This window comes from Salmo salar, chromosome 13 (assembly GCF_965601325.2).
Source record: "Salmo salar chromosome 13, fSalSal1, whole genome shotgun sequence".
NCBI lineage: Eukaryota > Metazoa > Chordata > Actinopteri > Salmoniformes > Salmonidae > Salmo > Salmo salar.
The window spans coordinates 22,298,015-22,312,354 of NC_138303.1; the positions used below are offsets into that span (position 1 = coordinate 22,298,015).

At 41.2% G+C, this 14,340-nt stretch overlaps 1 protein-coding gene across 1 annotated transcript in view; it reads left to right on the forward strand.

Annotated features, from left to right (window-relative positions):
- Positions 1-14,340, forward strand: part of LOC106566674 (metabotropic glutamate receptor 7) — a 131,004-nt gene that overhangs the window by 68,167 nt on the left and 48,497 nt on the right. Inside the window, exon 7 of the mRNA XM_014134936.3 lies at positions 8,501-8,640. Coding sequence (XP_013990411.3) covers positions 8,501-8,640 — 140 coding nt within the window. The remainder of the gene's footprint in view (positions 1-8,500; positions 8,641-14,340) is intronic.

Sequence of the window (14,340 nt, forward strand, 5' to 3'; positions counted from 1 at the left end):
GTATAGCGCTCTATGTCACATCAAAAGAGACACTTGATTCTCTGGGACCTCCTCATTATGGCGAGGTGTTAACACACAGAAACATACAGATGTACAGTGCATTAGGAAAGTACTCAGACCCCTTGACTTTTTCCACATTTTGTTACGTTACAGCCTTATTCTAAAATGGATTAAATTGTTTTTTTTCCCTCATCAATTTATATACCCCATAATGACAAAGCAAAAACAGGTTTCTCGAATTTACATAAGTATTCAGAACATTTACATAAGTATTCAGACCCTTTACTCAGTGCTTTGTTGAAGCAACTTTGGCAGCGATTACAGTCTCAAATCTTCTTGGGTATCAAGCTACAAGCTTGGCACACCTGTATTTGGAGATTTTCTCCCATTCTTCTCTGCAGATCCTATCAAGATCTGTCAGGTTGTATGGGGAGCATCGCTGCACAGCTATCTTCAGGTCTCTCCAGAGATGTTAGATCGGGTTCAATTCCGGGTTCTGGCTGGGCCACTCAAGGACATTCAGAGACTTGTCCCGAAACCACTCCTGCATTGTCTTGGCTGTGTGCTTAGGGTCATTGTCCTGTTGGAAGGTGAACCTTTGCTCCAGTCTGAGGTCCTGAGCACTCTGGAGCAGGTTTTCATCAAGGATCTCTCTGTACTTTGCTCCATTCATCTTCCCCTCGATCCTGACTAGTCTCCCAGTCCCTGCCGCTGAAAGACATGCCCACAGCATGATGCTGCCACCACCATCCATCACCATAGAGATGGTGCCATGTTTCCGCCAGACATGATGCTTGGCATTTAGGCTAAAGAGTTCAGTCTTGGTTTCATCAGACCAGAGAATCTTGTTTCTCATGGTCTGAGAGTCCTTTAGGTGACTTTTGTCAAACTACAAGCGGGCTGTCATGTGCCTTTTACTGAGGAATAGCTTCCGTCTGGCCACTCTACCATAAAGGCCTGATTGGTGGAGTGCTGCAGAGATGGTTGTCCTTCGGAAAGGTTCTCCCATCTCCACAGAGGAACTCTGGAGCTCTGTCAGAGTGACTATCAGGTTCTTGGTCACCTCCCTGACCAAGGCCCTTCTCCCCCGATTACTCAGTTTGGCCAGTCGGCCAGCTCTAGGAAGAGTCTTGGTGGTTCCAAGCTTCTTCCATTTAAGGTATTTATGTATTTTTTATATATATATACATTTGCAAAAATGTCTAAAACCCTGTTTTCATTTCGTCATTATGGGATATTGTGTTTAGATTGATGAGGGAAGTGGAAGAAGTCAAGGGGTCTGAATACTTTCCGAATGCACTGTATACACACACACACACACACACACACACACACACACAAAATCAGGCCACATACCTATACAGTGAGGGAAAAAAGTATTTGATCCCCTGCTGATTTTGTACGTTTGCCCACTGACAAAGAAATTATCGGTCTATAATTTTAATGGTAGGTTTATTTGAACAGTGAGAGACAGAATAACAACAAAAAAATCCAGAAAAAACGCATGTCAAAAATGTTATAAATTGATTTGCATTTTAATGAGGGAAATAAGTATTTGACCCCTCTGCAAAACATTACTTAGTACTTGGTGGCAAAACCCTTGTTGGCAATCGCAGAGGTCAGACATTTCTTGTAGTTGGCCACCAGGTTTGCACACATCTCAGGAGGGATTTTGTCCCACTCCTCTTAAAAAAAAACACCTAAACAATCCTAAATCCTGGGCAAAGGTGTGGAGACCCAAAGTTTTTTTCAAATGAAACATGCATTATGTAGGAAAAGTGCAAGTGTGCCAAAATACAGTATTTGGCCGCAACTGTACATACTTTGAAGGTCAGATTGGGTCCTCCCATTAGATTTCTGCATCCTTTAGGTCTTGTCTAAATGAGCTTGTTTTACTTACTGTCATCTCTCTGCTTGCTGTATGAGGGGAGATTTTGGCCTTGCTCTTTAGTAAAATGTTCAATGATAGTGTCTTTGGGAAAATAACTGCTGTGTAGGCTACTGACAGTCCCTACTGACACAAACTAAAAGGAAACGTGTGGAGCGTTGGGGAATAGCTTGTATCTCACAAGACAACGTTCTACATAGGGTTGCAAAATTTGGGGAACTTTCAATTCATTCCATGGTTTTCTCGAAATCTTGGTTGGAGGATTCCGGATTTCCTGATTATTCCCTCCTTATTCCGGGAATTCCGGGAATCCTCCAAATGGAATTTCGGGAAAACCAGAGAATTTATAGAAAATTCCTGGAATTTTGCAATTCTTGTCCTATACAAAACACAAAGGCAACATGTCCCCTAAAACCATTTTGGATATGTGTTATTGGTCCTTTTCCTTCTACAGGTTTTATAGCCAGATCTATTACGACAGTCGACCTAGCGCTCTATGTCATATCAAAAGAGACACTTGTTTCTCAGGATCTCTTTATTATGGCGAGGTCTTATCACACATAAACATACAGATGTATACACATATGCACGCACACAAGCACACGAACACACACAAACACAGTCGCACACACGCACGCACACACGCACACATGCACACTTCATCCAAATCAGGCCATGGATGTCATTTTTCCAATAGCGTGTTTCAGGTGTCCAGAACCTTCAGTAAGCTAATAAGCCAAATCTGTGATTCTCTGCTTGAGACAGGCTGCTACAAATTGGGATCAGATGGGGACCCTATGATTCTGTGGCTGACCTATTTATCTTCATTTCCTTTACAGATGGGGACCCTATGATTCTGTGGCTGACCTATTTATCTTCATTTCCTTTACAGATGGGGACCCTATGATTCTGTGGCTGACCTATTTATCTTCAATTCCTTTACAGATGGGGACCCTATGATTCTGTGGCTGACCTATTTATCTTCATTTCCTTTACAGATGGGGACCCTATGATTCTGTGGCTGACCTATTTATCTTAATTTCCTTTACAGATGGGGACCCTATGATTCTGTGGCTGACCTATTTATCTTCATTTCCTTTACAGCATGTGTGATTGAGAAGGTTTGCTTTTGACCTGAGGAAATGTGCAACCGTCTTGTAGAATGGCCACCATATGATTTCCTAATGCAGAGCTGTAATAACCTACAGCTGCACACCACTCCAATGATGCTGCACATCTATCTAATGGTGTATCACACAGATCTGATGCTGAAGTGCTGAGATGTGAAATGTAGGGCTGTGGTGTGGTGTTGGCTAGCCTCAGCACATGCTCTTTCACAGGGAACACAGGTGAGGTCTACTGCACAGCAGAGCCATCATCAGTCCGTAGGGAGCTAGCTGGTCTTGCTAGCATTATAATGAGGGTACATGGTCATTATGAATAGGCTATCAGCACATGAACACACCCTGTGGCTCTCGATGCCCACAGAACCTTTTATAAACAGAACAAGGGACACTAGGTTAAATGTTCATTTTTCTCTCACTAGGGTTGATGTACTGTTGGACCAATGTGCACTGAAGACTAACCCCAGCCTTTATTAGTCTTAACTGTCACATCCTGACCATAGAAAGCTGTTATTTTTGTTTGGAATGATCTCCAATTAGAGGCAGCTGGTCCTCGTTGTCTCTAATTGGAGATCATACTTAAGTAGGTGTTTTTCCCACCTGGGTTTGTGGGAGATTGTCTTTGAGTTAGTGTATGTTTCACCTCTGTGTCACAGTTTGTTGTTTTGTTATTCAGTTTATTTTTATGTATTGCATAGTTTCACAGTGAAAATAAAATGTGGAACGACACACGCTGCACTTTGGTCCGCTCCTTCCTACGACAACCGTGACATTAACTTCAAATATGCATGTGTAGTTCAATTCTTCGCACAAATACAGTGCATTTGGAAAGTATTCAGACCCCTTGACTTTTTCCACATTTTGTTACGTTACAGCCTTTTTCTAAAAGGGATTCAACCTTTTTTCCCCATAATAAATCTACACACAATACCCCATAATGACAAAGTAAAAACCAGTTTTTAGAAATTTGTGCACATTTATAAAACAAAAAAACTGGAATAAATCAAATCAAATAAATCGAATCAAGTGTAGACCTTACTGTGAAATGCTTACTTACAAGCCCTTAACCAACAGAGCAGTTCAAGAAGAGTTTACTAAATATTTACCAAATAAACTAAAGTAAAAAATGTAAAATTATGAAAAGTAACACAATAACAATAACGAGGCTATATACAGTGGGTACCGGTACCGAGTCAGTGTGCGGGGATACAGGTTAGTTGAGGTAATTTGTTCATGTAGGTAGGGGTGAAGTGATTATGCATAGATAATAAACAGCGAGTAGCAGCAGTACAAAACAAATGGGGGAGGGGGGTCAATGTAAATAGTCCGTTGGCCATTTTATTAATTGTTCAGCATTCTTATGGCTTGGAGTTAGAAGTTGTTAGGGAGCCTTTTGGTCCTAGACTTGGCGCTACGGTACCGCTTGCCGTGCAGTAGCAGAGAAAACAATCTATGACTTGGGTGGAGTCTCTGACAATTTTATGGGTTTTCCTCTGACACTGCCTATTATATAGGTCCTGGCTTGGCTCCAGTGATGTACTGGGCCGTACCAATACCCTCTGTAGCGCTTTAAGGTCAGATGCCAAGCAGTTGCCATACCAGGCGGTGATGCATCCTGTAGAACTGCTGTAGAACTTTTTGAGGATCTGGGGACCCATGCCAAATCTTTTCAGTCTCCTGAGGGGGAAAAGGTTTTGTCGTGCCCTCTTCACAACTGTGTTGGTGTGTTTGGACCATGCTAGTTAGTTGGTGATGTGGACACCAAGGAACTTGAAACTCTCGACCCCCTCCACTACAGCCCCATCTGTGTTAATGGGGGCCTTTTCGGTCCGCCTTTTCCTGTAGTTCACGATCAGCTCCTTTGTCTTGCTCACATTGAGGGACAGGTTGTTGTCCTGGCACCACACTGCCAGTTCTCTGTCCTCCCTATAGGCTGTCTCATCTTTGTTGGTGATCAGGCAAACTTAATGTTGTTGAAGTTGTGTTTGGCCACGCAGTCGTGGGTGAACAGGGAGTACGGGAGGGGACTAAGTACATACCCTGAGGGGCCCCAGTGTTGTGGATCAGTGTGGCAGACGTGTTGTTGCCTACCCTTACCACCTGGGGGCGGCTTGTCAGGAAGTCCAGGATCCAGTTGCAGAGGGAGGTGTTTAGTCCCAGGGTTCTTAGCTTAGTGATGAGCTTCGTGGGCACTACGGTGTTTAATGCTTAGCTGTAGTTAATGAAGAGCATTCTCACATAGGTGTTCCTTTTGTACAGGTGGGAAAGGGCAGTGTGGAATGCGATTGAGATTGCGACATCTGTGGATCTGTTGGGGCGGTATGCGAATTGGAGTGGGTCTAGGGAATCCTGGAGGATGCTGTTGATGTGAGCCATGATCAGCCTTTCAAAGCACCACATGACTACTGCCGTGAGTGCTATGGGGCGGTAATCATTTAGTATTCAGACCCTTTACTCTGTACTTTCTTGAAGCACCTTTGGCAGTGATTACAGCCTCAAGTCTTCTTGGGTATGACGCTACAAGCTTGGCACACCTGTATTTGGGGAGTTTCTCCCATTCTTCTCTGCAGATCCTCTCAAGTTCTGTAAGGTTTGATGGAGCGTTGCTGCACAGCTGTTTTCAGGTCTCTCTAGAGATGTTCGATCGGGTTGAAATCCGGGCTCTGGCTGGGCCACTCACAGACATTCAGAGACTTGTCCCGAAGCCACTCCTGCGTTGTCTTGGCTGTGTGCTTAGGGTCATTGTCCTGTTGGAAGGTGAACCTTCGCCTGGAGCAGGTTTTCATCAAGGATCTCTCTGTACTTACCTCGTTCATTTTTCCCTCGATCCTGACAAGTCTCCCAGTCCCTGCACAGTCCCCACAGCATGATGCTGCCACCACCATTGTCGTGAATTTGCTTTCATTAATCTGATGACTGTTATTTATCTAATCATCTAACTATTGTTACTTGTTACCCGATTAAATTAATAATGTAACAATCGACTCATTAGGATTTGGGTAACCACGAGAGCAGTACTTTAAAGAGTTAGCATCTCCCAAAATAAACTCTGAAGGTCTTTAGCTATTACATCCATAAACAGTCAACTCATTAATCTTAGCCTCCTATCATATCATCAATCTGAACAGTCGTAACCTCCTGCATCTGCAAAACCCCCAATCTTAATTATGATTCAATAGTCCACAAATTGGTTTAATTATTTATTTACTAGCTAACTAAATGATAACACGGGATAAACATACACACTTAATACATTAGAAACAGGTCCCTAGCGGACTGACACAATATGGTGGCTTGGTACAAAAAAGTTGGAGAGGGCGCGAGAGACAGAGACATAATACTTTGGTACATTTAGAAACTACTCTCACAGTAATCATATTCTTTGCAGATGAACCGCCGCCCATTTGGAGAAAGAAATCATGAATGTATTTACATGTAAATGTCTTGGTTCTTCGTGGATTTCTGTCGGGACCAGGCTTTCTTGGAAAGGTTGTTGGACCTTTTTGCGGCACGCTTGTAAGGCTCTGATTGTTCAAAAGGGGTCCCACCGTCTTTTACCATTGTTCTCTGCCACCGTACGGTATCTGTTGACTTGTCGTGTAGTTCTGAACAGAACTACAGTTTATTCTACTTTCCATTTGCTCCTGAAGCTGTCTCTTTGAAGATAGGCTAGCCAGCCGTGTCGATGCTTCCCATTGGGGTGATGATAGTAGCGTACTACGGGGATTTGAGGAGAGTAGTAGAATGGTCCCACTTAAATTCGCTTTTCTAGAGACTTTACTTAGGGCAGCTAGTCAGCCGTACCAGTGATTGTCCAGGAGGTAACTTCAACGTCTCTACCTCGTGTTGAGATTTCAAAGATCAAACCACTTTGGACATGAGCTGCAGCTACATGCCTCGCTGGTCTGATATGTTAATTCTTAACCCACTGTTTTATACAGTTCATTCAAAAGGGGCAGTTCGTGAGGCTGACACGCTCTCTGACCACACTCAAGGGGTGGTGACAACTCATTTGTACAAAGTTGTAGAAACAATTTCCTCTTAGAGTTTCTAAGATCACATCCCTTTCTTAACAAAAACACTTTCATCATTTTTATATTTCATGCGCAACCTAGAGGACGGAGACTTCATACATGTAGTGTGTATACTTTCCAAGTTACAGTATTTCCTTTATAACATGTTTAATGATGTCACAAAAAACAACCAAAATGACATTATTATTCTTTAGATCAACTCTGACCATTCCCCACATTCTATGTTAGAAATATTGTTCCAGTATTCACTTTAGAACGTGTTAAAGTTTTGGTGGGAAAATGTCTGTGAAACAATGGAACATTCTTGTGTGAATTTGGAGAGGGAGATGGCTGAAGGTTCTAATCCTTGATTTACAACAGGGTGTGAACTGTCAACCCCCCACCAGCTCCCTTCTCCCCCCTCTGCGGGTGAGAGGAGGTCTGGCTGAAGTTATTTACTGCAAAGATGACCCGACCCATCTGGATACTCACAGGACAGTCATGACACCTACTTCACCGTAGGGATGGTGCCAGGTGTCCTCCAGATGTGACGCTTGGCATTCAGGCCAAAGAATTCAATGTTGGTTTCATCAGACCAGAGAATCTTGTTTCTCATGGTCTGAGAGTCATTTAGGGGCCTTTTGGCAAACTCCAAGAGGGCTGTCATGTGCCATTTACTGAGGAGTGGCTTCCATCTGGCAACTCTACTATAAAGGGCCAATTGGTGGAGTGCTGCAGAGATGGTTGTCCTTCTGGAAGGTTCTCCCATCTCCACAGAGGAACTCTGGATCTCCGTCAGAATGACCATCGGGTTCTTGGTCACCTCCCTGACCAAGGCCCTTCTCCCCTGATTGCTCAGTTTGCCCGGGTGGCCAGCTCTAGTCTTTGTGGTTCCAAACTTCTTCCATTTAAGAATGATGGAGGACACTGTGTTCTTGGGGACCTTTAATGCTGCCAACATTTGTTGGTACCCTTCCCTAGATCTGTGCCTCGACACAATCCTGTCTCTGAGCGCTACGGACAATTCCTTCAACCTCATGGCTTGTTTTTGCTCTGACATTCACTGTCAACTGTGGAACCTTATATAGACAGCTGTGTGCCTTTCCAAATCATGTCCATTCAATTGAAGTTACCACAGGTGGACTCCAATCAAGTTGTAGAAACATCTCAAGGATGATCAATGGAAACAGGATGTACCTGAGCACAATTTTGAGTCTCATAGCAAAGGGTCTGAATACTTATGTAAATAATGTATTTCTATTTTTAAAACATTTCTAAAAACCTATTTTCACTTTGTCATTATGGGGTATGGTGTGTAGATTGATGAGGAAAATATTTTATTTAATCAATTTTAGAATAAGGCTGTAACATAACAAAATGTGGAAAAAGTCAAGGGGTCTGAATACTTTCTGAATGCACTATATCTACTCAATATAAACACGTTTCTATCATTCCTTCCTTCTGTCTCCCTGCAGGTAGTGCAGGCACGTCGGTTATGTTTAATAAAAACGGTGACGCCCCGGGACGCTACGATCTGTTCCAGTTTCAGATGACCAACTCCAGTGTTCCTGAATACAGGCCCATCGGACAGTGGGTGGAGACTCTCCAACTCAGGGTAAGGTTATGGCCTGTAATCATGGCTAGGGTCAAGGAAACATGGTCATAAACAAATCCTTATAATGGCCTTATTTTATGATATTCATGATCTGTAGAACTACATTTAATACATTTTACAGAAATGTAAGTACAAACTGGGCACGTGTTGATTGAGGGTATTCCCCACTAATTAGCACTAATTAGACAATCATTTGTTTAGGAAGAGCAATGTAAAATCTAATTGAGGAGTTAGCCTGTAGTCCTGCCTGTTGCTCTTGCTTTTTGGCAAGATGGCGACAAGTTGTCAAAAGCAGAAAAAGACTGACACCCATCTAATGAAATATCTTTGTCAAGAAATATTGAGACGGATGACCTTGATGGAATCATCTCTGATGAATATATGCATCAAAAGGGGTGTGTCAAAATGTGTCAGAAAAATGTCCTAAATCCCGACTGAAAACAACAAACCCAACAAACCACCCCTCCTCCTAAAAATATAAAAAATGTAAAATAACTACTACAGCAGCCTTATCAGTCCAAGGTGACAAATCTTGCTTTGTGGTCTCCATGGCAACAGTGGTGTTGTTCTCATTACAGTATGTAACCAGGAGCTGTTCCAGGGAGCACCATTGTCCACATAACAAATCACAGCCCCTGCACAGATAACTGATAGCAGATCATAATTTAATCAAAAAACACATTTGTCATAGAGGTACACGTGAGGTACAGGAATCACACACACACACACACACACACTGTAGGTATTGGCATGCACTAAGGTATTGACGAGAAAAAAGCAGTAGATTGAAGACAGTTTGTTTTCTGAATCTTTTGCTGTGAGAATCTGTGGTTGTGTAATTTCTTAAATGTGATCATTATCAGAGCAATTAATAGGTTCATTCCAAAGGGTTTCAATGTTTTTTGGAGCAAGAGATATGGGAGAAATGATATAGGTTGTGATGTGAGATGCAAGAAAAGAGTTATTCTAGATGACTAGTACTGATAAGTCCAACCCGTTTCTGACCTTAAGGTTAAACTAATATTGTCGACAAAACACAATGCCAAATAAATCTTCTGGAGTGTAAAGGCTCAGTATCTTTAAAGTACTAAAATTCAGCGGCCTTCTATAAATTCTCTGTAGACAACTTTACATTTATATGACAAAATAACGATCCTGAAAAGATATTCCCCCTCTAAGACGGTTGTAAAATTGGCATTTTATGGCGGTAAATCATATTTTCCTTAACTAATCAAATTTTTCATAACTCTCTGGCTTTTCATTTCATTCAATAAAATAAACTACTGTCTCCATGGTGATATCAATTACTCTTGAGTACAAAATAGGACGCATGAAAGTATATTGTTTTATTTAGCTTATTCTTAGCACTCTTATGAGTGGAACTACTTTAAAAAATGGATGAAAAATATATTGTATTCTCCCCTGCAACAACTCAGTGGAGGTTATATATTCAGTGTAATCTATAGTATGGTGCTTGCTGCATTAGTTGCGAGCAGTGATGTAAAGTACTGAAGTAAAAATACTTTAAAGTACTACTTAAGTTGTTTTTTGGGGCATCTGTACTATACTTTACTATTTATATTTTTGATGACTTTTACTATTTATATTTTGATGACTTCACTACATTCCTGAAGAAAATAATGTACTTTTTACTCCATACATTTTCCCTGACACCCAAAAGTACTCCTTACATTTCGAATGCTTAGCAGGACAAGAAAATGATCTAATTCACCCACTAAAAGAGAAAATCTCTGCTCATCCCTACTGCATCTGATCTGGCGGACTCAACAAACACAAATGCTTTGCTTGTAAATTATGTCTGATTGTTGGATTGTGCCCCTGGCTATCCGTACATTTAAAAAACAAGAAAATCATGCCATCTGGTTTGCTTAATATCAGGAATTTTAAATGATTTATACGTTTACTTCTAGTTTTGATATTTAAGTATATTTTAGCAATTACATATACTTTTGATGCATAAGTATATTTAAAACCAAACACTTTTTAACTTTTCATCAAGTAGGATTTTACACTTTTACTTGAGTCATTTTCTTTTAAGGTATCTTTACTTTTACTCAAGTATTGGATACTTTTTCCATCAATGGTTGCGAGTTAGCCAGTAAGACACGCTGTGACACTAAACATAATATGCAGTGCATTCAGGAAAGTATTCAGACCCCTGGACTTTTTCCACATGTTGTTACGTTACATCCTTATTCTAAAATAGATTCCATTGTTTTTTCCCTCTCCTCAATCTACACACAATACCTCATCATGACAATGCAATTTTCTTTAGAAATGTTTGCACAATAAAAAACTGAAATATGACATTTACATAAGTATTTAGACCCTTTACTCAGTACTTGCTCACACACCTTTGGCAGCGATTACAGCCTCAAGTCCTTTGCCCCAGTCTGAGGTCCTGAGCACTCTGGAGCAGGTTTTCATCAAGGACCTTTCTGTACTTTGCTCCATTCGTCTTTCCCTCGATCCTGACTAGTCTCACCAGTCCCCTGCCGCTGAAAAACATCCCCACAGCAAGATGCTGCCACCATCCTTCTATACCGTAGAGATGGTGCCAGGTTTCCTCCAGACGTGACGCTTGGCATTCAGGCTAAAGAGTTCAATCTTGGTTTCATCAGACCAGAGAATCTTGTTTCTCATGGTCTGAGAGTCCTTTAGGTGCCTTTTGGCAAACTCCAAGTGGGCTGTCATGTGCCTTTTATTGAGGAGTGGTTCCGTCTGGCCAATCTACAATAAAGGCCTGATTGGTCGAGTGCTGTAGAGATGGTTGTCCTTCTGGAAGGTTCTCCCATCTCCACGGAGGAACTCTGGACCTCTGTCAGAGTGACCATCAGGTTCTTGGTCACCTCCCTGACCAAGGCCCTTCTCCCCCGATTGCTCAGTTTGCCCAGATGGCCAGCTCTATGAAGAATCTTGGTGGTTCTCAACTTTTTCCATTTAACCCTTGTGTTGTCTTAAGGGTCAAAATGTGTTTAACAGCAGAGAAAACCCCCTAAATTATATTTTTTCAACTTGAAATTTGATGACTTTTGCTAGAGTGTCCCCAACATTAGAAAAAGTGAAACATCACTTTTGTTCATATTTCCATGAAAGCTGTACACCATGGTACAAAGATTGTCTTAGGGTCATTTTTGACCCGGCAGTAGTAAAATCATTTATACACCACAAAAACCACAAAGACACATCACACACACACACACACACACAATGAGACATTGAGATTATGTTTGCTACTGATTGCACTCAGCCAGCAGCTCCTGAAGAGGAAGATCACCATGGTTGGCAGTTAGAAAGAACAAGCCTGAGCTCTGCACTTCTCACAACAAGGGGGAGAGAGACCTTCTCATCAAAGTTTGCCTTCACGCTCACCACCACTCTAGTTTCTTACCTCCCAAAGAGGAACAAGAATGTGGTCCTCCTGAGCACACTGCACAAAACGGCTGAGATCAGTGATCGTGAGGACAGGAAGCCAGCCATCATCCTGGACTACAACCAGAACAAATGACCGTGGACAACCTGGACAAGGTGATTGTAACTTACAGCTGCAGGAAGATGACTGCCCACTGGCCCCTGGTCATCTTCCATAACATCATTGATGTGTCCTCATACAATGCCTTCGTGATATGGAACAAGATCAATCCTACCTGGATGCCTGATAAGTGGAACAAGAGGAGGGTGTTCCTGGAGCAGCTGGGAAAGGCACTTGTAACCCTACACATTCAAAGAAGGGAGCACCTCCCCTGCACAGCAGCCTCTGCAGAGCTTGTGAAAGCTGTTCAGGGGGCTGAATCTTGTCCTGATCCACCTGAGGCTGCAGCTGGGGCAGGCAAGAGAAGGAGATGCCAATTCTGTTCCCCAAAGAAGGACTGTAAAACAAATACTATGTGCTGCACATGTGAGAAATACATCTGCAAAGTCCATGCACACACACTTGCATACTGTCCTACATGTGCTAATTAGAGTTGATTGATTTATGTTCTTCACATTTTTGTTTTGTATCTATTATCTTATTTTATTCTGATTTATTGTTGTTGTTTGTACACCTTGTGGGTGGGAGCAATGGTTAAAAAAATGGGAGAAGACTAGTATTTTGTAGTTGAACTTCTCATTGTACAGTATATAACAATATATCACTATGTTGCCAAAAAAGTTAGACTGTTATTGTTTCCCTTCAATAAAATGCATTCAAAACTACTTTCTACACATTTGTGCTACTTTCTTAGGCTATACAAGTGCTATCTCTTGCTAAAAAAGTAATGTTTACCTTTAGCAATTGTAATACCCTTGTTAGAACCAATTATTGAGTTTATTCTTGTTATAATTAATTGGTATTATATTTAAAAGGTGATTGAATTGCTCCTGAATTGTAATGTTGTTAATGCATTTCTTTTGAAGAAATATTTATTTAATGTATAAGTGAATAGGTTGGTTTACTTTAAAGTTTAAGTTTTGACCAATAAGGTCGCTTGTTAAGCTGTGGCCAATGGGAGTGACCTGGTTAACGGGAGGCCAGGGAAATAAGAGAGGGAGAGAGACGTTGAAAAAAGGATGGACATTACATTATAACAGAAGACGATAAAAATTAAACAAAACCCATACCTACTGAGTTTTGAAGGGAAATAACAATTTTATTTTATATGAGTTGTTATAATTTTGTTAAGAAAGACTTAGTAAAGACTGAAGCTACCGTCTCATTGTGGAGGTATTGGACAGCCTTGAGGTTAGCCTAGCATCGTGTGAAACCGAGAGAGAATTGCTTGGGAAAGATTAACGAGTTCATGTTCCCATGGGATATCGGTTACTGCTAAAGAGTACTGTCTGCATTGATAACAGTGCTTGCTTTCGATCTTGTGAGGAAACCTGCAAGGAACTGCCGTACTTCGCTGAGGGAATATCTACGAGTAGTGAGGAACCACAACGGTGGGGTGCTTCTGGACTTTATGTGTCGTCATTTTTGTTTTGAGCTCCAACGCGCGCCAACGGGGTTAAGCAAGCTTGAAATAATTTGGACATTGGTTGTGCACGACTCATTGGGGTTTATTATTTTTATTTATTTTGATGTGGTGTATTGAAAATGTTATAATACACATCTTGAACCTTATGTATGTTGCCTTGGTGGAGTCATTTACTGTTTCAATTTCATTTAATGCATGGGAAAGTATATCCTTATCCTGTTGGGGCTACAGGTTAGCAATGAACCCCGAGTCGGGATTGCTAACAAGGCTGGAAATTCAAAACATCAAAAATCTAATAATTTCAATTTCTCAAACCATCAACTATTTTACACAATTTAAAAGATAAACATCTCCTTAATCTAACCACATTGTTCGATTTTCAAAGAGGCTTTACGGCAAAAGCATAAAGTTAGATTATGTTAGGACAGTACATAGCCACAAAAGTACAAACATCCATTTTCAATTCAAGGTCAGGCGTCACCAAAAGTAGAAACCAGCTAGAATTATGCACTAACCTTTGTCAATCTCCATCAGATGACACTCCTAGGACATTATGTTATACAATACATGCATTTTTTGTTCCATCAAGTTCATATTTATATCCAAAAACAGCATTTTACAGTAGCGTGAAATTCAGATTTTTTTCTTCTCTGAAATGCTTCCGGTGAACATAACAAAATTACTATTCGACAACATTGGTAAATTATAATATTGTCATTCA